The sequence below is a fragment of the Schistocerca cancellata genome, chromosome 10 (genome assembly GCF_023864275.1).
Source record: "Schistocerca cancellata isolate TAMUIC-IGC-003103 chromosome 10, iqSchCanc2.1, whole genome shotgun sequence".
NCBI lineage: Eukaryota > Metazoa > Arthropoda > Insecta > Orthoptera > Acrididae > Schistocerca > Schistocerca cancellata.
This window is the reverse complement of record NC_064635.1, coordinates 218,353,351-218,379,163: the sequence shown is the minus strand read 5'-3', so window position 1 is coordinate 218,379,163 and position 25,813 is coordinate 218,353,351. Positions and strand designations below refer to the sequence as shown.

The 25,813-nt window shown below is 43.9% G+C and overlaps 1 protein-coding gene across 1 annotated transcript in view; it reads right to left on the bottom strand.

Annotated features, from left to right (window-relative positions):
• Positions 1 to 285: 285 nt before the first annotated feature.
• Positions 286 to 25,813, bottom strand: part of LOC126106846 (venom protease-like) — a 221,254-nt gene continuing 195,726 nt past the window's right edge. Inside the window, exon 6 of the mRNA XM_049913240.1 lies at positions 286 to 705. Coding sequence (XP_049769197.1) covers positions 541 to 705 — 165 coding nt within the window. The 3' untranslated portion in view covers positions 286 to 540. The remainder of the gene's footprint in view (positions 706 to 25,813) is intronic.

Sequence of the window (25,813 nt, the reverse complement as noted above, 5' to 3'; positions counted from 1 at the left end):
TCAAAATACTGTGAAAACCGTTCCACTACAATTTTTAGTGGTGGTAGTTGCCAAATGTAGACCCAGTGGTACATCGAAAAAATGTAACACTACAATGTTTTCATGAAACAAATAATAATTATTCGATAGATTTGAGTATATAACATATTACAAGACTCTATAAACATGTTCTAGCCACAAATTACTAAAAAGAAATTTACTCATATCTCAGTTTTATTGCTTGAAAGCATACAGACACAGAGATAAACAGTTTTCTTCAATCACATATTGTCATTTGGTGGGAACATCCAGAGAGGAAAACAACTGAACTACAGTAAGTACATGGTTTCTGCTACAATCGAGCACAGCGAGTTCAGTCTTCTCGCTGAGAAAAAACAATGATCGTATCATTTATGCCATGTTAGCACTCAGGTGGACAGTGGTCTGAGAACATATTTTTTGCCAATTATTAAGTGTTCTGTGCCGATTTTTTTATTTTAATTAGAGTACTTATGAAATGTGATCAAATAACGGAACCTTGTCACAGTGAATACTAGCTTCTTAGTCAGCAGTGATGTCAGCAGTGTTTTTTATCCAGTCGAGGTAGTAGGTCATCCTGGAGAAGGCTCCAGGTAAAGGCTCATTGCACCTGTGAAAAAAACTGGCAATGCCGATCTGCTTGTAGCCATCTGTGGACTTAAGAACAAGCGCTCCTCCCCAATCTCCCTGCAACATAGACAGTTATTGCCTTACAAATATCTAGTAGACTTCTGCTGCTAATATCAAACAAAATCTTATGAATAATATTACACCTTGACCTGAAGGATGCACTAGGGGCAATGGACGCCTTTTCAAAATTTGTGTGTTTACCGATGACATAAGTAAGCTGATCAAGGGCACAAACACGTCCAGGAGCAAACAGTAAGAGAATAACGTAAAGGGTTTATACCCGATTCCAAACAAACAGCTTCCCTTCCTACAAAAAGCCGTGTTGTTAGAATCGAGTAATCACAGGCAAAGATCAGTGGGACGACACTTCACACTCAATAGGGCACCATGTGAGACGTTCTTTGACATCGAGGGGCATTACAGACCGATGTTCATACCAGCACAAGGATATGGTTGGCAAATAAGACCAGGTGAAGTTGATATTTCAACATGTTGCAGAAGTCTCTTCAATGACCTTAGAGTTATTATGTGACAGTACATATACTCTCTAATCGTACTTGAAGTTATCAGCAGGAATGTATGTACAATGAACAGTGGTAATCACAACAGTGACGGCCCTATTACACTACCATTGGAGTACTCCCGACAACGTAAGTCTTTTATGTCTGTCGATATCTGCTTTAAAGTCTTGAATCCAGTCACCGTTCTGGGCCGATCCTCGGAAAGCTACAACTATACTCATTCGAAAATGCGAAGCTGTATCTAATGCATTAGGAAATCCAGGAAACAAGTGTAGTTCTACGCTAATAGTATCTGAATAAAAATGAACGTGGTTATACAGTCAACATTGATGTTATTCTATCGATGACGACAGTTGTCTAAAATTGTACAATGGACAATAACGAAATTTGTCCTCCAGAGTAAAACTGCACTGGTAAGAACATTATGAGAGTAATCACAACTTTGTGGCTGTAAAAATATAAACATACAGCAAGTCTTATATATTATCCGACAAATTTATATTTTAAACGAAAATCTCGTAACTGTTAAACCATTTTGTTTGTGTCAAACTTATACCGTTTGTCCACAGTTATCTTTGTCCACAATGTTGTGGGGTTTCTGTACTTTAGCTTAATCCTACCATTTTTCCCACGTAGTTGTTTGTTTGTGTTCCATCCGTGGATGCAGCATGCGAAGGCTTCTTGCATGTGTCTGTAAGAACTATCGTTTGCCTCAGTTTATCTTAATATAGATGTGGTGAGCTGAAGAACATTTGTACCTTTTGCCCAGAAAGACAGTTCTTGACATTTTCTTATAAGTTTCTTGCAATATGTACGATGTCTTTCTCGGAGTGTCCTCCAGTTAATATCTCCCCACATATCTCCAGTTAGTCAAATAAGTCTGGGATCATTCGCACTGCCCTTCATTACCTGCTATTTGTGATCCGTGTTGTTCAAACTCTCCATCGAAGATTCTGCAAACAAACTCTCAATGTAGTGAAAAATATCTCTCAACAGCCCATATGAACGTGGTGTCGATAATAATATTAAGTATGTTACAGAGAAAAATAACTTTTGGAAGTCAAGAAACACTGCAGCTATCGGACTGCCTCGATCCATGGCTTTCAGATATTCATGTAAGAAAAGACCAAATTGGTCGTCAAATGTCGATGTTTTCAGGATCCGTGAGGTCTTTGAGCTCAGAATATATTCTAAGATCCTACGACAAATAGGTGTCAAAGACATTGGTCGGTAAGCTTCTGGACTAGTTCTGATGTCCTTCGTGGAGACAGGTATGACCCGTGCTTTCTTCAGACGAAATGTCATAGATTTGCATTCAAGTGATATCGATTTATGACGGTTAAATGAGGTTCTAACTCAGTCGCAAATCTGGTATAGAATCTTCCGCGGGCTCCATCACTTCACGACTTCAGCTGTTCATCAAATCCACTGACACTAATTCTGTTTCAGTCGTCTTTGCAGTGGTACAAGAATAAAATTGGGACAGTACGTGTGAATTTGTCTTTGTAAAGGAACATTTGAAACCTTGAGTTTCAGTTCCTATCTTGTCCATATGTGTCTGAACACTTACTTTGATGCCACTAACAGCCTTTACATACGACCAGTATGTCTTCGTGTTGTTTGAAAGACCTTTCGACAATATTTTTCTGTGGTACACACTGAAGGCGTCATGTATCGCCTACTTTAAAGCCAAATGAGCATCTCTCTGTCTACCTCGGTAGTCTATGTTTTAGACCTATGATGCGGTTGTCTCTATTTCCTTAGAAATTTCTTTGCAGTGATCATATACCATGGAGTATCCCATCCATCACGAATTGTCCTGCTAGGTAAGTATCTGTCCAAGCCATGGTCAACCACTCTTTTGAATCTGAGCCATAGTTGCTCTACACCCTAGTGTCCTGAGCAGAAAGGAACAATTTCTTCTTATTAGTCTAGTTTACTGAATATATAAATCTATCTACATATTGTTGTTGGTGTTTTTACACTGGTAATTGTTGTTGCTACAACTACCTCATTGTCACTGATACCAGTTTCACTGTACACATCCTCAGATAGATTAGATAATTTGTCCCCATTAGATCCAATATACAATATTTCCATCACGACTGGATTTCCGAACTACATGATGTTGTCAGTGGTCAGAGAAGGGATTTAGTAACGTTTTGCAGGATGTCTCATCACGCCTACCACCAACTAAACTGTAATTATCCCAGTTGGTTGTTGAATGATTAAAGACTCCCCCATCGATTACAGTTTTCAGTAACATCACGTGGTGAGTTTGGTTGTAAATACAAGAATCCAATTGTACATACATGTACACGAGTCTTATTGAGTCTTCCCCAAACAATCTTGGATGCAGCTGCAATTTCTTCTTCAAGGTCTACTACACAAAACACACAACAGTTTCTATGAGAAAATTAATTTTATTATCCTTATATTTAATAAAATTATTTTCATTAATCTGGAAAGTTGTGTAAAGTATTTCATATTGCAAAGTTATTTACTTAGAAAAATCTGATTGTGAATATATTGTAGCCACTGGTAACTTCAGTCCACATAGAAAAAAACTTCCATTATGTAATAAAATTTTGAGAGACAGAGTAGACAGACAGAGGAAGGATAAGTAGAGGGATAGGGCAGACACTAGAGCATTACGTCAGTGTAGGTTGCCTACATCAGGGACAGGTATGCACTCAGGGGAAAACCCATTGTTCAACTTTCATTGACAGTTATTTAACCTACAGTTCTCCTTTGATAGACAGATACTTAACCATTTGTTCTGCTGAAAGGATACTTCCTTTTGATTGACAGGTCCTTAACCTATTGTTCCCCCCCTCCCATCCCTCCCCCCACCCCCAGGAAAAATCCAACACAGTCCCATCCCCTGCACTGCTACATGTACACTTTTGATACCAATTAGATTAACTATTCAATTAAATTGATCAATTAATTAACCTCTCCCCTTCTGCCAAACCCCCTCCCCTCCCACAGAAAATGTTGGTAAGTTGAAATTCTGGCAGGACAATGCAACACGCCATGGCTACGTACACCAACCGAAGAAAATGGTGGGAAAATAGGTCACTTGGGCAACTTCCAGTAACCTAACTCATACGACTGCCACCTCTTCCTAGGAATTCGTGGGGAAAGGACTCAGCCTGTGCTGGGCTGCTGGATAGGATGGATGTAACCCTTTATTTTGAATTCAGTGTTAAAACAATTTGAGACAGTAGCTCCATCACCATGAGATCTGGAGTCCAACTGACACAGTACACAATACTGCCACCAGAGGGTGCAGTCGTCCCTTCCATGACGTAATCCAAGATGGGTGTCCTAAGGGGAAAAATGGCAGGAAAAGGATTCAGCCTTGTCTGAGATGATGGAGAGACGAAGGAGTGTACTTCATTTATTTAAGGGTGGAGTTCACTTAGTTCATTGATTACACTGATACAAAACACTCGCACTGATGTGCTTGTGTTCATGCTACTTAGCCTACAAACATGCAGACTACTCGTAAATTATCGAAGTAATGCATTAAACTGATTTACAGACACGAAAACTACTCTAAAATTACTGAAATAATGCGGTACACAGCATACAGATCAGATAATTGCCCGTAAATCATCTAAATAATGCAGTACATTGATGTTTAGACAGGAAGACATTTAATAAATTATCAAAATAACGCATGTAAAACGCTCTGCAGACACGCTCACCAATTCTAAACTGTCCAAATAATGCAGTACATAGTCTTCTGACCTGCAACCTGCTTGTAATTTACCAAAACAATACATATACAACACTCTATCAACACACTCAGACTGCTTAAACAGCCGAAAATAATGTAGTGAACAAACGCTCAGCGCACGTGAAAAACACTTTCGAACTGTCCTCAACCGCAGCGTATCAGAGACTCCGACACGTGCACATGCCGACGCCGCTGTGAGTCTCCACTGGACACACGAGTACAGGGGCACGAGCCATTGGTCTCAAGCCGCTATTGCCAACAGCCAGCAGGTGAAACTCACATGTTTTCGGGTATACAATTAGAGTTCTTCGAGTCTTATACTGAGGTCACATGTCTATGTACATAAGAGCCAATTCTCCCTCTGGTCTGCTGGCACGATACCTCTCTACCTGTGGAGACATCACAGGTCCCACTGTAGAAATCTGTTCCAATGCTTCACAGAATAGCACAGGGTGCATTGCTCATAGCGGTCCTAACTCGATAAGTAAGACACCTCCGACTATGCATGTGTTTACTGTGACTGACATCTACCTGCAAGTCCAGCATCTTAAGTGAGGAATGTCTGCATAGTGGCTCACACCTGCAGGTGCATCTAAAAGGCTCTAAATGTTATACTAACGTCACATGGCTATGTAAATAAGACCCAAGGCGACATTTCGGGAATTGTAAACTGTCACAGAAATAATTAACAGTCGCTTTTGTAGGAGCTATCGTGATGTCTCAGCTTGTCCGCACGGAATTTCTTGTCTTAACAGAACATGTCCACGAAAATAGCCCAGAAAAGCACCGAATGCATCCTTCCTGATGAACCCAATGGGACAGTGCATCTCTTACTGAAATCACCCGTCAAACTGCTCCTGCTGCCGGTGTGAGAGCACTGTCCACTTTTTTTTCCTGCAGACGAAACCTTTAGTGGTAGAAAAGAATTTTGCACAGCTCGCTATTTTGCACTGACAATTAAACTCTGCAGAAAGTGGTCTACTGATCGTCAAATACATCCCAGATGCACACCGTGTCGCAGTGCAACGTCGACAGAGGAAACTGCTGCCGTAAACACGGCTCGTGACTGCAGCCTCAGCCAGAGATGGACCAGCTGGCCATAGACTACCGCCGACCCCAGGAGGACCTAAGTGGTAGGAGTTCGAGTGCTATCAGTATTCCTAGAACAAACACACATCACATTGAATCTTCTCAAATTTCTGCAGACTATACACGAGAAACACGCGGTACCAAAGGCAACTCAACGCAAACTGGATATTAGTTCACTATTCACCCATCCAGGGGGAGCTGAAAGCCAAAACGTCATAAGCCGGAAGCTTTCTCTGACTCTCTGAACTGGTGTACAAAGGATGGGTAAGTCCTACCTCGCCGGCAGGTGTGGCCTTGCGGTTCTAGGCGCTTCAGTCTGGAACCGCCTGAACGGTACGGTCGCAGGTTCGAATCCTGCCTCGGGCATGGACGTGTGTGATGTCGTTAGGTTAGTTAGATTTAAGTAGTTCTAAGTTCTAGGGGAGTGATGACCACAGATGTTAAGTCCCGTAGTGCTCAGAGCCATTTGAATTTGAGTCCCAGCTCAGAGCAAAGGCATCTTCTGAGATGCTGTTTCTGGCTCCGACCTGCTTGCTTGCTGCTATGCTTTCATCGGCTACCTCCAGAAGCACAAGAATATTGGGAACCAGACACATATTTGTCAGTGTAACTACAATTAAATACTATGAAGGCTGCTGCAGTCTGACGCCGAGCAATGTACTGGATATGTCTCCTCTTTATGACCATGGTTCTGGAATGAATCTCAGTATCTATGGCGCACATAATTTTCCATGTAAAAAAAAAACTTTCATTTCCCTTATGGCTATCGATGTGCTGAATCTATACCTCCCTCACGATAGGAAATGCAGTAGTGACTACCAGACACCATATACCACGAAGACTGTTGTACAAAGGCTGGGTCGGTTCCCCATGGCACAAAGACTTCACTGTTCCTGACCCTGACCTATTTGCTTGCTTGCTATCTTTCTACACCCACCCCCGGACTCTGAGATTACAAGAACTCTCAGATTACAAGATTACTTTTCGATATCAAGCACATAGCAGTATGCTACCGATCGCTCGCGCAGCATAATTCCGAATACATAGACCGGAAATTATTTCTCTACAAATCCGAAACACTAGTGAGGTGGCGCATGCTGTAAACCAATGAGCAACTAGAAACTTATCCCGTCAGTGATGACCTTTGAGCGAAAATTCGAAAAGAAAATAGAGAAAACTGATACTCCCATTCGCGAACAGATTCCAACAGATTCCAAATCATCCCTATAATTTACTAAGTCAACCAAGGTGTTTCTCATGTCTAGACAATCGGAAAATCTAGTCTTCCGCTCGTCCTTTACCTGCTAGATGGACACACCGCAATCGATGTTCTCTCAACGAAATAAAGGCGCAAAATGTGTACACGCAGTCATAGGAGGGAATAATGGTCCAGCGGAAAGATACGTCCATATTGAATCTTCTCAAATTTACACACAATCACGAAAGCTATCCAACAGATACTAAGTATTAGTCCGCTATTCAGCCGACTAGAGGACGCTATGGTTAAGTCAGCTACATCCCTGCATCATAAAAGGCCTCTTCATTCGCACTGGTTCTACCGTTAGCCAAAAACGTGAATCATTACCGCCACAGGTCACCGGTCGAGACAGTCACTGTACTTACAACTAAATATTACGATCGCAGTCTCAACTGCACGTCACCGACAATAGATCTAATATAGGAAGTACGCCATGCTGACAGCTGTGGGACTGGAAATAAAAACATCTCTACCATTCTTATCACTTCATATACTTTTCCCTTTGCCATCACAGTATTTCGCATCAAGTCCATACCTTACTTACGACTGGACATAGTCAGTCACTTTGCACATTCCGGGACACACACACATACTTTATAAGCCTGATGCTTAAGGCGAACCTACTACTATGTATAATACTCCACAAATAACTGATTGATTGCGATACGGGGACATGGGTGGTCATGTCTCATAAGTCTTCTCTGCGAGTGCTACAACTGTGGCTTAGAAAGAGAGGCTTAATCGTCTTACAAACCACTATATGTTAAGAAACACGATCGCAACGACCATATTACTGTCACAGGTAGTCTTGTTTCTACAGGTGCAGATAAGTATCCTTGTTAACAGCTGTACTGGCTTTATAAATCTAGGTATGGCATTACCTCTGAATGAAGTCGCTTCTCACGACAAATACCGCAACACTGAATATAGACGCTGTTCGTCGAAGTGTATACTATCAGAAAAAACACAGCGGTCACACGACAATGATGGTGCCACCTCGTAATAAAATTACCGAATTTAGAAAGTCATTTGGCAAAAGAATGTGGTATGAAACCGGTGAAACAGCAACTGCCTCATACCACCGCTAGTTATTTCTCCAGTATTTTTAACCCAATCAGTCTCGATGCCATTCCAGAGGTTCTGCGATATATCCACTGGGCTATAGGCGAAAGTTGATTGAGAAGGATCACAAACAGAAGATGGTGTGCTGATTGAGGTCGCAAAAAATGTACTGTTCCTTTTCAGATCTCCAGTGTTACGCTATCCGCTAGAAATGCTGTCTGGGATTTGGAATCAAGTCTTTCCATTCAACTACATACCTACATTGGAAGCTATGGAGATGTCCCTTAATGATTGCAGCCACTAGTGAATCATATTTCTGACGCTCTCATATCTCGAAAAGGGTCACTTTTCTTCCAACCTATCTGATACAGTAAAATTCCAATGTGGTTTTCGGTATTCCCTAATCATTTTCCAACTACCCCTCAGACCCTGCGTTAGCATCCATGCAGCTTTGCACATGTCATCGCTCCAATTTAAGTCGGAACTGAGTAGAAGTCGGAAACGCTATATCTACCTCCTTCTCCAGCCCGTGTAGAAACAGGCTGAGCTGAGTTAATGGGACAGGACTGTGTTTTGACCATTCGACGGAAACAGCAACATGTTGTTGTAGCTCCACTAACTGTCCACAATGTGCAAGGTCAGCGCTAAATGAAGCCAGCTCCTACAACACGAAGTAGTATAAAAGACAGTACTGGAACTGGGAGAAGGACGCGGATATTAACAACGCTGCATTCCACATCACTGACAGGGCGGAAACTGAAGCGATCTAACATTATAGCCTCTTTTAAGCGCAGAGCTGTGCAGCCTTAGCATTGCATGCGTTTATATTCTCTCTTACCAATACCCTGTTGGTACTGAACCCAGACACTAGAACAATACTTTAAAATTGACAGCGTAGTGGATTTACGTAAAATGCTTCGAACTCCATCCGTCTGAAGCTCCATCATGCATAAAAACCGCACATTTATTGTTCTTCTTAATCGTCTGCTATTAAAACACTTTTAGATCTGTTACTATACACCGATAAGGGATGCTAACCTCCTCCACATGGGCGCATCTGAAGAAATCTTGTACACTTGGATGGGCAGGGACTCGGCGAGGTCCATTCATCCACGAGGAGCGGAATGTAGTGGCCTACTTCTGGTCAGCTGCGCATTAAATCGGTAACATTGCTGCAGGGCGGGTTGGTCAAAGACTGTGCAAGGGGGTCTTTCAGTCTAATTTTATCCTAAGAGAATGCTCTGGGACCCCCATCCACATAGAGACAGATCATAAATTAAATGCTATGTTCGAGGTGTTAGAAATATGTAGAGCGCTGCCTGGTATACTTTGATGACGTACATCTTCAGGGATAAACAGTGAGTGCACGTACTGCACAGTTGTCTATCCACGTTCGCAAACGTACTCACACAAAGTACAGAATGGGCTATTTAGCAATGGTGCTGAAATTGGGGAACATGTTGTGCATCATTTTTCGGTGTTGAAATTACTGTAAAATTGCTAAAATTGTTCACACTATCAACTGTGATGCTAGCTATTACACTACATCGACGGTGTCTTTTCCATCCAATCCGTTCACTAGTAGACTGTTGGTCACCACATAATGATTGACTGACATATAGAATGAAAGGAAGGTAGGAGACGAGGTACTGGCAGAAGTAAGGCTGTGAGGACGGGGCGTGAGTCGTGCTTCGGTAGCTCAGATGGTAGAGCACTTGCCCGCGAAAGGCAAAGGTCCCGAGTTAGAGTCTCGGTCCGGCACTCAGTTTTAATCTGCCAGGAAGTTTCATTGACTGACATCGTTTCTTTGAGTTGGAGAAAAAGTTTTGGTGGAGGGGCAACACCATCTGGGGATTACTAGCAACGAAACAGTCATTGAGACAGATGAGCTTAAATGTAGAGGTCGTCATTCACCTTCGGACTGCAGTGTGCAAACACTCCACAACGCCTCCAAACTCTTCCAGTTTCTCTATGTTGTAACTGTCTTTTATTTAAAATAATCGAGCGTGTGTGGTGTGGTATGGCAGCAGCAGTAGTAACATGAATTACACCGTGCGACGTCTAGTTTTCTGCCAGAGGCAATGGATCAGAACGTGTTAATGTCAGTTTGGAATCTGACACAGACCTCAAAGTCGTGGCGGAAAAACAAAATGTGTGGCAGTGAACAAAGCGTATTACAGTAGAAAAAAAGTAATGCTTCAAACAATGACACAAGGTCCCAGGGAGTGTCTTGCCACTTATGGCATAATCTGTGGGATACAGCCATCCTCCTGCAGTACACGTGATGAAACTTTCAAGTGATCTGTGCAGTGGATCAATACCTGTATATTTAATAGGATTGTCACACCGTCCTCCCAGTTCTCCCAGTTACCGTACTGCATTTTATACTACTTCCTGTTGCAGGAGCAGGCTTCGTTTGGTACTGACCTTAAACATCGTCGACTTGGTGGAGCTACAGCAACATGTTCCTGTTTCCATCGAATGGTCAAAACACAGTCCTGTCACACTAATTCAGCTTACCCTGATTCTACACAGGTTGGAGAAGGTGGCAGACATAGCTTTCTCTGACTTGTACTCAGTTCCGACTTAAATTGGAACGATGACATGCGCAAAGTTGCAGGGATGGTAGTACAGAGTCTGAGGGTTACTTGCAAGATGCATAAGGACTACTTAAAAGCACCTTGGAATTTTATTGTATCAGACAGGTTAGAGAATGGTCACTCGTTTCGAGATATGAGAGTGCCAGAAATATGATTCACTAGCGGCTGTAATCATTAAGGGACATCTCCATAGCATCCAACGTAGGTATGTAGTTGAATGGAAAGATTTGATTCCAAATCCCAAACGGCATTTCTAGAGGACAGCGTAACACTAGAGATCTGAAGAGCACCTGTACATTTCTTGCGAACCTAATCAGCACGCTATCTTCTGCTTATGATCCTTCTCAATCAACCTTCGCCTATAACCCAGTGGATATATCGCACAACCTCTGACATGACATCAAGACAGAATCCGTTACAAATACTCGAGAAATATCTAATGGCGGTATGAGGTAGTTGCAAATACCGCTTTCATACCACATTCCTTAGCCAAATCACTTTCCAAATTCATTGTTTTAGTATGAGGTTGTACCGTCGACGACTTGTAACCGCACTGTTTTCCTGGTAATATACCCTTCGGCGATCGTGTTTTTTTTTTTTTTTTTAAGACGGTTACACCTTTCTTTCTAAGCCATAGTGGTAGTAGCAAGAAAAACTTATGAGACATGTCCACCCATCACATATTTTCTCCCAGTGTTGTTTCGCTCGCTAGAAAACTTATGAGACATGTCCACCCTTTGCTAATTTTCGGTCAGTATTGTTTCGTATCGCAAGCAATCAGTTATTGGCGAAGTATTATACTTAATAGTAGGGGGTTCATGATAGGTTCGCCTTGAGCATAAGGCTTATACAATATGTGTGTGTGTTCTGACATGTGCAATGGGTCTGACTATGTCCAGTCGTAATGAAGGTATGGATTTGATGTAGAATACTGTGATAGCAAAGGGGAAAGTATGTCAAGTAATGAAGTAATTAGAATGGTCGAGATATTTTATTTGCAGAATCACATCTGTCAGCAGCGTGTTATTCCGGTACTTCGCTCATTGCCAACTGTCGTCCAACTGAGAGCGCAATCGTGATATTTTATTGTAAATACAGTGATAAAATATACGAGGGTTGGGACTTTTAAGGTGGCAACTATTTATTTACTGCTGATGCAAAAGAGATACGTGTTTCAAAGTTTTACGTACCTTCAAAGTAGTCCCCAGCATTGTGTACAGCCCATTGCCAACGATGCGGAAGTCGTTGGATACTCTTAGCAGTGCCAGTTGTGTTGACAGTTCGAGCGGCGCGGTCTATGCCCGACGAATTTGCAGCAGTTCTGAAGCGAATGCTGGAAGTGTTTCCTTCAGTTTAGAAATCGAGTTGAAGTCACGAGGGCTTAATTCAGGGGAGTGCAGTAGGTGGTATAGCACTTACCAGCCCCATCAGTCAAACAAATCAGTAACAGCTTGCACTGTATGTGCTTGAGCATTGTCCTGCTAAATGATGGTCAGGCCCGCAGAAAGTGTCATCACTTCTGTCTATGCTGTTCATTTATGGAACACAACCTACGACCACCCCTGAGCTCGCCTGACCTGCAGAGGCTCGCTGGGTTGTCGGCGTGTGCATGTGTTGGAGCCTCTGATATGTTGCGGTTGACGACTGTTCGAAAGCGTTTCTTACGTGCACTAAGTGTTTGTTCGCTACATTATTTTTGGCTGTTTAAGCGTTGTGAGCATATTGGTAGATCGTCATGTACGCATTATTTCTGTGATTTACCAGTAGTTTTCACGTCTGTAAGCTATGTACGGTATTACTTGGACAGTTTAGAATTAGTGAGCGTGTCTGCAGAGCGTGTTACATGCATTATTTAGATAATTTACGAGTTGTTTTCGTGTCTGCACGTCAGTGTACTGCAGTATTTAGGTGATTTACGAGTATAATGCAGGTCTGTATGCTGTGTTTGTGTGTCTGTACATCATTGTAATGCATTATTTCGGTAATTTACGAGCTGTTTGCGTGTCTGTGCATCATTGTACTGCATTATTTCGAAAACTTAATAGTAGTTTGCGGGTCTGTATACCATGTAGCACGACCCCAAGCAAGTCTGGGCGAGTGTTTTGTAATAGTGTAATAAATGAACTATGTGAAGTTCATCCTCAAATAAATTGTTCCACAATAAATGCAGTACACTCCCTCCCTTCTCTCTCCAGCAGCCCAGTCAAGGCTGAGTCCTTTTCCCACCATTTTTCCTCCCCCCAGACTGCCATCTTAGATTAAATCACGGAAGGGACAACAGCACCCTCTGGTGGTGGTACTGTGTACTACGTCAGTTGGGCTACAGACTTCATGGTGAACTCACTGGTTGCAGCTACTGGCTCTAATTGTTTAAATAAACACTGTATACAAAATGAAGACTTACATCTATCCTTTCCAGCAGCCCAGCAAAGGCTGAGTCCTTTCCCCACCAATTCCCAGGAAGAGGTGGCGTTCAGATCACTCAGGTTACTGGAGGTAGCCCAAGTGACCCATTTTCCCACCATTTTCTTAGGTTAGTGGTGGTAGCTGTGGTTTGTTGCAATGTCCTGCTGGAATTTGACCTTCTCGCCATTTTCTGGATGAGGGAGGAAGCGAAGCGGGTTAACAGAGGTGGAGAAGATAATTAATTGATCAGTTTAATTAAATACTTAATCAGACTGATATTAAAAGTATCTGTAGTATCGAGGGGGAGGGGGTGTGTTTGAGGTTTCCTGGGTGGAGGGGGTGGAAGTGGAGGGAACAATAAGTTAAGGAGATGTCAATCAATAGGTAGGACCCTTTTAGTGGAACAAATGGTTAAGTACCTGTCAATCGAAGGAGAACAATAGATTAAGTACCTGTCAATCAAAGGATAGCAATTGGTTTTCCCCCTGAGTGCATTTCTCTCCTGATGTAGGCAACCCGCACTAACAAAATGCACTCATGCCAGCCTTGTCCCCCTGCTAGCATATACCTCAGGGGAAGTCGGCAATATGGGGTGAGTATGCAAGTTGCACACAGCAAGAAGTGAGGGGGCAGAATTCGGTCCCTCAGATCAAGAATACTGTTACTGGCTCTATGAGGTCAAAATCCGCCTCAGACTTGCCGTGCTACTCATAGTAGTGTGGAGTTCTGGACCAGAATTGCCATCATACACAAAGGATGTTTGTGCAGGTCCAGGTCAGTCTATTAACCTACTTGAACACATTTTCCCCTTAAAGCTGCTATTCACTTAGAGGGCACTACACATGCTTCTCCTAGCTCTTAGTTTGGATCTTTCCACTTGCACCCTTGTGAAGGAAGGTGGAGGACTTTCCAACTCCCGCTGCCGCCACTGTCACCCTGTGGCAACTGACTGCTACTAGGGGGCTGTAGTGTCAATCTAGTGCAGGGTGACATTCACAAGAGCCAGCTTCCCTTCCTGCCACAAACAGGTTGTGTGATTTACCTGTTCCATATATATAATTCCCGTTATGCACTATTGTGATGCATAATATCACATGATACAGGGCATATAGCAGATTGGTATATGTAGGATTAACCATCTATACAGGAGGAGTTGTCGTCTTGGATTTTGAAGTGTTTGTAAGAAGTCTTATATGAAGAATATGTACTTTGCTTTGTGTAACAAGAAGTAGCAGAGGGTGCAGTTTGCAGTAGTAGGACAAAGTGAGTTTACATATTAATTGCTTGGGATTTTGGCTGTTGTGCTGCAGGGGATGCAGCTAATACTAAACTTCAGAAATATGTAATGGCTACTATTCCTAAAGCATCAGGTGTAATGTCATCTGAACAGTATGCCATTGTCAAGGCTATAATTGTTCTAAGTCTCTCTGGTATAGCAACAATTGAACTGTAGTTTCTTCGACATTGCAAATACACGAACTACTAAAGTGCAGATAACCACAATTTTGAAGTCCCATGAACTCCATCTTCCTTCCAACTACTAAAGCTCTCTCTGCAACATCTGAACTGGTAAGCCTCATGGCATATGTGTATGATAGAACAAAACATACAACTTGTAAAAGAAAAATATTGTTTATTATTATATGTATTTTTGTTACACCTTCAGTACATTGTAAATGCATATGTGGTACTTTGTGAACTGTGGAAAAAAACCACCATCGTTAAAAAAAACAACAATGTCATTTTCCTTCTTCTAGACGAAACCTATTCATCATTCAGCAATACTTTCTAAATAACTGTTTTTATATGCTTTACATGCATCACGTATACTGAAGAGCCAAAGAAACTGGTACACCTGCCTAATATCGTGTAGGGCCCCGGCAAGGACGCAGAAGCGCCACAACACGAAATGGCATGGACTCGACTAACGTCTGAAGTGAGGCTGGAGGGAATCAACACCACGAATCCTGCAAAGCTGTCCATAAATCCGTAAGAGTACGGAGGGATATTTTGTGAACAGCACGTTGCAAGGCATCCCAGATATGCTAAATAATGTTCATATCTTGGGAGGCTGGTGGCCAGCAGAAGTGTTTACACTCAGAAGAGTGTACTTAGAGCCACTCTGTAGGAATTCTGGCCGTGTAGGGTGTCGCATTGGAACTGCCCAAGTCCATCGGAATGCACGTGAATGAATACAGGTGGTCAGACAGGATGCTTACGCACGAGTCACCTGTCAGAGTCGTATCTAGTATCACGGATCCCATATCACTCCAACTACACACTCCACACACCATTACAGAGCCTCCATCGGTTTGAACAGTCCCCTGCTGACATGCAAGGTCCATGGATTCATGAGGTTGTCTCCATATCCGCAAACGTCTGTCTGCTCGATACAATTTGTTACGAGACTCGCCCGACTATGCAACATGTTTCCAGTAATTAACAGTCCAATATCGGTGTTGATGGGCCCAGGTGAGGAATAAAGCTTTGTGTCATGCAGTCATTAAGGGTGCATGAATGGGCCTTTGACTTCGAAAGAACATATCGATGATGTTTTGTTGAATGGTTTTTACGCTGACACTTGTTGATGGCCCAGTATTGAACTCTGCAGCAGTTTGCGAAAGGGTTGCACATCTGTCACATTGAACTATTCTCTTCAGTCGTTGTTGGTCCCGCTCTTGCAGAATCTTCTACCAGGCGCAGTGATGTTGGAGATTGGATGTTTTAGCGAATTCCTGATATTTACGGCACACTCGTGAAATGGTCGTACGGGAAAATCCCCTCTTCACCGCTACTTTCGAGATGTTGTGTCCCATCACACGTGCGCCGACTATAACACCACGTTCAAACGCATTTAAACCTTGAAAACCTGCCATTGTAGCAGTAGCAACCGATCTAACAACTGCACCAGACGCTTGTCGTCATATATAGGTGTTGCTGACTGCAGCGCCTTATTCTGCCTGTTTACATATCTCTGTATTTGAATGTGCATGCCTACACCAATTTCTTTAACTCTTCAGTGTATTTCACCCATTGCGGTTGGATCGCTAATACACTTGCAAATGTCCATCTATAAGCTTTACTTGCATAGAATTTCTGTTTATAGGAGTATTACCAATAAACTTGGATATAGCAAATGTGTACACTCCTGTACACACATCTGACTTCTCCTCTTCACCATGTACTTCATGCTACAATATAAACTTGGTAATAGTATCAAAGAGCGGTTTAACGTACCTTTACCATAGACTGAGTCTTCTATGGCAATCTGTAGTGCACTGTACACACCATACAGTTTGAATGCTTTAAAGATACACATCGCATCAGGTCTTGAGATCTTACCCCGAACAAGTCGATGATAGATACACTGTTGCTGCCAAAGATACTGATGTCTCAAGGGAATGGAGTGTTCTCAGTTGTCATGTCATCCCCAATGTGTTACAGTGTGCTGCGCAGTTGGTCCACTCCATATCACCAAACTGAACCTTTGTGATCCATTGGGCATTCTCTGTTTCCACTACAACTTCTAAATCTGTGTCAGGAGCTAAAGCAACGTTAATGCAATTTGATCCATTGACAGTCAATTAATAAGCAATGTTGACCAACAGCACTCTGTAATGAATTAGATGATGCATGATGTGTGTTGCAGATGTTGGATGTAATGGAGACTGTAAAAAATTCCCTGTCCTGCTCTGAATTACCAGATGTTTCATCAGAGAGCTAGTCTGCATGGTGACATGATGGTCACAGTGATAGATACAATGGAAACTCGAATTCTGGAAATAGTTCTCTATGCTGACTTAATTTCCATTCTGCTGTGTTGGGGTCTGTGTCAGGAAGCTTGTCTGCATGCTGATTTGATTTCTGGTTCTGCTGTTGCTCAGATGTAATTGATTTCCACTGCAACTTGTTCAGACCTGCATCAAGATGTGTGTCTGCATGCTAGCTTCATATCTCCTGCTCCTCCTCAAATGTGTCAGGCATCGCATCATCCATGTGATGGAGCTGTTAAACTGAAGAAGAAATAAAAGAAAATCGTGGAAAACACACGTATACATGTATAACGAATAATAAAACAATGCAAACTGCAAGTAGGAACATCAATAATGAAGGAAAAGACAGACTGCTACTTACCTAAAGAAGACACAGTAAGTTGCAGACATGCACAGTTAAAACACACTTATATACACTTTTTGGCCACAGTGTTCATCAGCAAAAAAGAAATAAACACCATCAAAAGACACAAGGATGCACATCACATATGCATACGTCTGCCAACTCCAGCATCTCAGGACACAACCTGACTGGCGTTCGCAGTGGTATGGATACAGCAGTGTTTAAATGAAGATGCAGGTGAATGTCTCTCCTGTTAGGATAAGCTCTCTTTCGTCTGACAGTTAGTAAACTTCCCATCATTTCAAACTTGTGTAAGTGAATTTCCTCACCATTTGAACTCATGGTAGTTAGTGTGGAGGGGCAAATCGTTGAAACTGTAATGTCAGAGTGGGTGTAGAAGGTTGTTGGCGAATAGCACAAGTGATCCTAGGGTGGGGGAGTGAGATGCCATGGGACAGAGGGGCCTTTCCCTCCCCACTAAATGGTTCAAATGGCTCTGAGCGCAATGGGACTTCACATCTGAGGTCATTAGTCCCCTAGAACGTAGAACTACTTAAACCTAACACACACATCCATGCCCGAGGCAGGATTCGAACCTGTGACCGTAGTGGTCGCGCGGTTCCAGACTGGAGCGCCTAGAACTGGCCGGCCCCTGCCCACTGTTAGTTTAAGATATAGAGTGGTGAGATCCAAACATAGAGTTAGGATAAGCAGTACACAGTGTTCTTACGCCTCTGAGGGGTTAGTATGCTTGAATTCCGTACTATTATAAATAGCTCGACACGAATGACCTATATTGTGAGTCATAGAGCCTGTCCCAGTACTCCAAGTCTTCGATCCCAACATCATAGAACCAGTATTTGAGGTCAGCCATCTTGCGTCGTCATCTTCGACTGTGATGTCACAGATCAAATGGAAACATCTGATGTCATTATTCCCTTCGTGGTGTTAAAGTCCAAAACCAAATTAACATCAAGATGCAACGGCCTTTATCAAGACCACCCCTTGTGACGATCTCGATAAATATTGAGGGATTCTCTAGCCATAAGAGTGTTTTATTAGCAGACATGTGCTATAAGCATAAATGCGACGTATTGTTGGTGCAGGAAACACACCGGGGAGCCACCAGCCACAGACCTAAAATAGCAGGAATGGATTTGGCCATTGAAAGACCTCACGACGAGTATGGGAGCGCGATTTTCATCAGACCCGGGCTCAACGTAACGTCAGCCGCAATGACAGAAGTAAATAACATTGAAGCACTTACCATTCGCGCCCAGAAGTACTCTGTGACGTCTGTGTACAAACCACCAGATGTGGACTTTGTTTTCCATGAACCAAACAATTTTACAAATGACCATATTAATTTTGTCATGGGCGATTTCCACTGCCATGGTGAAGCATGGGGATATAATGAGACTGATGAGAATGGTGTACAGCTTGAATCCTGGGCTGACACTAACGACCTACAACAGCCAGCATCTTTCTACAGCAGAAGATGGAGAAGGGGATATAATCCTGACAACATCTTTGTGAGTAGGAAATTGGCAGCACAGTGCATGAAGCTTGTTGAAGAACCTATCCCAAGTACACAACACAGACCCGTCGCTTGTGTTGTGAATGCCATGGTTAAACCAGAGGAGGTGCCTTTCCGAAGACGGTTTAATTTCAAAAAGGCAGACTGGCAGAAATTTAAAGAGCAATTGGACGAAGAGATTGAAAAAATCCCTACTCGACCAGATGAGTATGGTAGATTTATCGATCTTGTGAAAGGGATCTCAAGGAAAAACATCCCAAGGGGTTGCCGTACCCAGTACACCCAGGGTCTGACCGGCAGCAGCAAGGTCTTACTTGACAGGTACCAAAACCTGTTCACTCAGGACCACTTCAGCGAAGATACGATGGAGGCTGGGGAGGAACTAATGCAGGCTATTGCTGAGGATAAGAGATCACGGTGGTGCAAACTAGTCGAGAATCTTGACATGAAACAAAACAGCAGACGTGCATGGAAATTACTGAAAAACTTAAGCGGGGACCCAACTGACCACCAGCAGAAGAACAACGGGGTAACAGCAAATCAGATTGCTAGCCAACTTCTGAAGAATGCGAAAACCAAAGGGAAAAGAGAAAGGGAAAGAGTTATACCCCAAGAGCAAAAAGATTACGGACTCCTCAATGCTTCATTCACAGCAACCGAACTGGAAGACGCCATTCAGAGTATGAAACTGAATAAGGCCGCTGGAACTGATGACGTTAGAACGGAGCAGATAAAACAGTTTGGGCCCAAAGCTCGAAACTGTTTACTACAAATGATGAACACCTGTATTAAAGAGCTGAATATTCCAAAACTATGGCGGCAGGCGAGAGTGGTGGCTTTACTAAAACCTGGCAAGAGATAAAGGACCCCAAAAGTTACAGACCAGTGTCACTTATATGCCATCTCTATAAGATACTGGAGCGGATGATTCTCAACTGGGTGGCAGAAACTATAGATGGAAAGCTCATAAAGGAACAAGCCGGTTTCAGACCAGGAAGATCTTGTTGTGGGCAAATACTTAATCTGATGCAACATATAGAAGACGGGTTTGAAAAAAAAATGATAACTGGAGCAGCTTTCATAGATCTTACTGCTGCATACGACACGGTAAACCACAGAAAGCTATTGCGCAAATTATATCACCTCACAGGGGACTGTAGGTTGACGATGGTTATTGGTAGCCTTCTGCAGAATCGAAGATTTTATGTCTCCCTAAATGGTAAGAACAGTAGATGGCGACTGCAGAAGAATGGCTTACCACAAGGAAGTGTACTTTCTCCCATCCTTTATAATGTGTACACTAATGACCAACCTATACCTCAAGATGCAAGACTCTTCGTATATGCTGATGACACAGCTGTGGTGGTCCAGGGGTCCAATTTTGATGCAACATCTGGAAATCTCTCTAGAGCGCTTGAAGAACTGGCTCAATACTATGACGCAAATCACCTCAAGCCAAACCCTGACAAAACCCAAGTATGTGCTTTCCACCTGCGCAATAGAGATGCTGGAGTTGAGCTCGACGTTACATGGCAAGGTAAGAAGCTAAAGCACTGCCCAACACCTAAATATCTTAGGGTCGTACTTGACAGAACGCTTTCCTTCAAGCAGCATTGCCAAAACACCGAGGCTAAAGTCTGCTCCAGGAATAGCATCATCCGCAGGCTGACAAACTATGAATGGGGAGCTCAACCATCAGTACTGAGAACATCAGCACTTGCTCTGTGTGTTTCTGCAGCAGAGTATGCAGCGCCAGTATGGGAAGCATCTGCACATGCTAAACAGGTTGATGTAAGTGTAAATGAGACAATGCGAATTGTTACAGGCTGTCTCAGACCCACACCAACCGGTAATTTGTACGTACTTGCTGGAATTGCCCCACCCAAGATCAGAAGGCAGGTGGCAGCAGACGCTGAGAGAACAAAGAAAGAAACAGATTCTCGACACCCACTGAATGGGCACGTCACTCAGGCTCGGAGGCTGAAGTCCAGAAACAGCTTTATTGCGAGAACTGAGATCCTTGACGGTTCACAGGAAGATAATAGAGCCCGTAGATGGGAGAATGAACAAACCGGACTGCAGATAATACCAAAAGAGCAAATGGCACCTGGAAACAAACTTCCTTATACAGTGTGGAGAACACTAAATAGGCTGAGGGCTGGTGTACCCAGATGCAAAACTAATCTGTGCAAGTGGGGACTGCTGATTACCGATGACGACGTTCTTTGCGGATGCAGAGAGGTACAAGACGAGGCACATCTGCTCATGTGCCGACTACTGCCGGAGCCCTGCAGTTTTAGTGACCTGCTACAAGCCAACGACAAAGTCGTTGTGGTGGCTAACTATTGGAAAAATAAAATTTGATCTGGACACGGAAAAGTCAAGTAAGTATTCCCTTCGTAAAACTGTAGAGTAACGATACTTTACCGAGTTTCTTACGTGAAATGTGAGTCGCTCACTGCATATTATTCTCGTTGTTGATGTATACTTTCACTGTACTTGGATGATTCTTACACACTTTACTCCAGTAATACTATCAGAACTTGAGAGTTGAACATTGCAGCAATTTCTGCTGAATTCTGATCGTGCCTTATTCTGTCCTACAACAAACACATGCACACAGACGTCAGTAATGACATGTTCTGTAAAGAAATACTCAAGTACGATCAATTTTAGAGTGCATAACAAACAGATATCGCATTTCTCTCGTAAAATTCTTATCGATTTAAGCGCATAGTTTCGCGATTTGGCTTGGGTGTGCCTCCACACACGCTTCAAAAATTATTTTTGTCTCATCCTGGCTGAGGGAAGCTGGGCGCTGTTGTGTACTATAAAGATCAATCCTGGACTCTGATTTCTAAAATTTCACCGGCGAGGGCTAAGCATTATACTGCAGTTGACACATTTCTCTCAACAGGTACGGTCATACACGTCTTCGTCAACCGGAAGAGTCGGCAATTGCGGGACACTGCCTAAATACAGGACATCGTATGATTTATGAAAAGACGGAAGTTTTGTCCCCGGCACCATCCTTCTGTGACTGCGCCGTTAAGGAAGCAATATGTATCCGTACAGCCGGTAATCTCGTCAACGAGGATGCGGGATTTCAACCGAGCACAGCCTGGAACCCTGAGTTGGCTGCTATTAAATCACGACGCGAAGATCAAGATTGTTCGCTACCAGGCCCGTCATAGCACTGGCCCGGTACGGCCGCTGGCGAGTAACGTCTGGCCGCACTGCTGGCAAACGCAGCGTACCAGCGGCAGCTTGAACACGGCAGATCACTGCGCATGCGCGATTTCCGCGGCTGCGCGTTCTTCGCGCGCGTGTTCTAAAAACGGGGCGTCGGTGTGCGGATACCGTCAGTCGTACCTAGCCACGAGCGAGGTTGAACTACCTGAAGATGTCGAATAGTTGCTCCGAGGAAATATTGTGCAATTTGCACAACGTGATCCGGCGGCAAACCCGTGAAGCTTGAAGAGTCACATCAGGTGCAGTAAAGTTTAACATTAACGTTTCGCAAAATAAAGGCCCTTACGTTTCTCAATTCAGTCACCACAAAAATAGTCTTGAGGACTTTCTTCTCCGGCACATGCAGCTTGATTCCAACAGAGCACCGAACATACTTGTACTACACTACTGGCCATTAAAATTGCTACACCAAGAAGAAATGCAGATGATAAACGGGTATTTATTCGAGAAACGTACTATACTAGAACTGACATGTGATTACATTTTCACGCAATTTGGATGGATAGATCCTGAGAAAAACCCAGAACAACCACCTCTGGCCGTAATAACGGCCTTGATACTCCTGGGCATTGAGTCAAACACAGCTTGGATGGCGTGTACAGGTACAGCTGCCCATGCAGCTTCAACACAATACCACAGTTCACCAAGAGTAGTGACTGGCGTATTGTGACGAGCCAGTGGCTCGGCCACTATTGTCCAGACGTTTTCAATTGGTGAGAGACCTGGAGAATGTGCTGGCCATGGCAGCAGTCGAACATTTTCTGTATCCAGAAAGGCCCGTACAGGACCTGCAACATGCGGGCGTGCATTATCCTTCTGAAATGTAGGGTTTCGCAGGGATCGAATGAAGGGTAAAGCCACGGGTCGTAACACATCTGAAATGTAACGCCCACTGTTCAAAGTGCCGTCAATTCGAACAAGAGCTGACCGAGACGTGTAACCAATGGCACCCCATACCATCACGCCGGGTGATACGCCAGTATGGCGATGACGAATACACGCTTCCAATGTGCGTTCACCGCGATGTCGCCCAACACGGATTCGACCATCATGATGCTGTAAACAAAACCTGGAGTCATCCGAAAAAATGACGTTTCGCCATTCGTGCATCCAGGTTCGTCGTTGAGTACACCATCGCGGGGGCTCCTGTCTGTGATGATGAGTCAAGGGTAACCGCAGCCGTGGTCTCCGAGCTGATAGTCCATGCAACTGTTCGTGCAGATGGTTGTTGTCTTGCAAACGTCCCCATCTGTTGACTCAGGGATCGAGACGTGGCTGCACGATCCGTTACGCCATGCGGATAAGATGCCTGTCATCTCGACTGCTAGTGATACGAGCCAGTTGGGATCCAGGACGGCGTTCCGTGTTACCCTCCTGACCCCACCGATTACATATTCTGCTAACAGTCATTGGATCTCGACAAATGCGAGCAGCAATGTCGCGATACGATAAACCGCAATCGCGATAGGCTACAATCCGACCTTTATGAAAGTCGGAAACGTGATGGTAGGCATTTCTCCTCCTTACACGAGGCATTACAACAACGTTTTACCAGGCAACGCCGGTCAACTGCTGTTTGTGTATGAGAAATCGGATGGAAACTTTCCTCATATCAGCACGTTGTAGGTGTCGCCACCGGCGCCATCCTTGTGTGAATGCTCTGAGAAGCTAATCATTTGCACATAACAGCATCTTCTTCCTGTCGGTTAAATTTCACGTCTGTAGCACGTCATCTTCGTAGTGTAGGAATGTTAATGGCCAGTGGTGTACAATAGTTCATCCTGCCCCACAGGTACATGTTAAGGTGAGTATTCAATGGATATTTGCTGTCTTTAACCTAAGATTATTTCGAAGCATTACTCATTCACTTCACCATCAAATTATTGTAAAAATTCTGTGTTGTCGAAATTTTCATCACACTGAGGCACACCTACAGCGAAAATCGTGGCCCCCCCGACGGCGGATACCGCACTTGCAATGGCCGGTGTAGGCGTGTTAGGAGAGGTAAGTAGAATTGTGTCATGTCGCGTGAATCATACGACTGCGATGTATTTGTAGATGAACGAACACTATGATCAAAAGTATCCGGACACCCTCAAAAACATACGTCTTTCATATTAGGTGCATTGTGCTGCCATCTACTGCCAGGTGCTCCATATCAGCGACCTCAGTAGTTATTAGACATCGTGAGAGAGCAGAATCGGTCGCTCTACGGTAGTCTCGGACTTCGAAAGTGGTCAGGTGATTGGGTGTCAGTTGTGTCATTCGGTTGTACGTGAGATTTCAACACTCGTAAACATCCCTAGGTCCACTGTTTCCGATGTGATAGTGAACTGGAAACGTGAAGGGACACGTACAGCACAAAATCGTACAGGCCGACCTCCACTGTTGACTGACAGAGACCGCCGACAGTTGAAGAGGGTCGTAATGTATAATAGCCAGACATCTATCCAGATCATCGCATAGGAATCCCAAACTGCTCCCGGATGCACTGCAAGTACTATGACATTAGGCGGGAGCTGACAAAACTGGGATTCCACGGCCCAGCGGCTGCTCATGAGCCACACATCACGCTGGTAAATGCCACACGATGCCTCGCTTTGTGTAAGGAGAGTAAACATTGGACGATAGAACAGCGGAAAAACGTTGTGTGGAGTGAAGAACCACGGTACACGACGTGGCGATCCGATGGCAGGGTGTCGATATGGCGAAGGCCGGTGAACGTGATCTGCCAGCGTGTGTAGTGCCAACAGTAAAATACGGAGGTGGTGGTGTTACGGTGTGGTCGCGTTTTTCATGGAGGGGGCAGCATCCCTTGTTGTTTCGCGTGGCACTATGACAGCACAGGCCAGCATTGATGTTTTAAGCACCTTGATTCCCACTGTTGAGAAGCAATTCGGGGATGGCGTTTGCGTCTTTCAAACGACCGAACGCCTGTTCATAATGCACGGCCTGTGACGGAGTGGATAAACGAGAATAATATCTCTGTAATGGACTACCCTGCACAGAGTCCTGACCTGAGTTCTATACAACTTCTTTGGGATGTCTTGGGACGCCGACTTCGTGCCATGCCCCACCGGCCGACACCGATACCTCTCCTCAGTGCAGCACTCCGTGAAGAATGGGCTGGCATTCCCCAAGAAACCTTCCAGCACCTGAATGAACATATGGATGCTAGAGTGGAAGCTGTCATCAAGGCTAAGGGTGGGCCAGCACCATACTGAATTCCAGCATTACCGATGGAGGGTGCAACGAACTTGTAAGTCATTTTCAGCCAGGTGTCCGGATACTTTTGATCACATAGTGTAACTTGTTCTCGCCTGTCCCGCTAGCTTGACAAAGCCGATACACGGGCTGTGCGGGGACTCTGGCCACAGAGACTGGAGGTGTGGTCTGCCGGTGTTTGAGCGTACAGTCTGCACTTTGCCTTACAGGGGGCGGCACGGGCCTGTGTACGGCTCTGTGATGTCGGTTATGTTACTGCCGTCCATTTCATGCACAAATTTGTGGTGAATTTTCCAAGCCTAGAGCGTCAACATCGCTTTTACTTCGTACTCAAAGTCACTGAGCTTTAGCGCC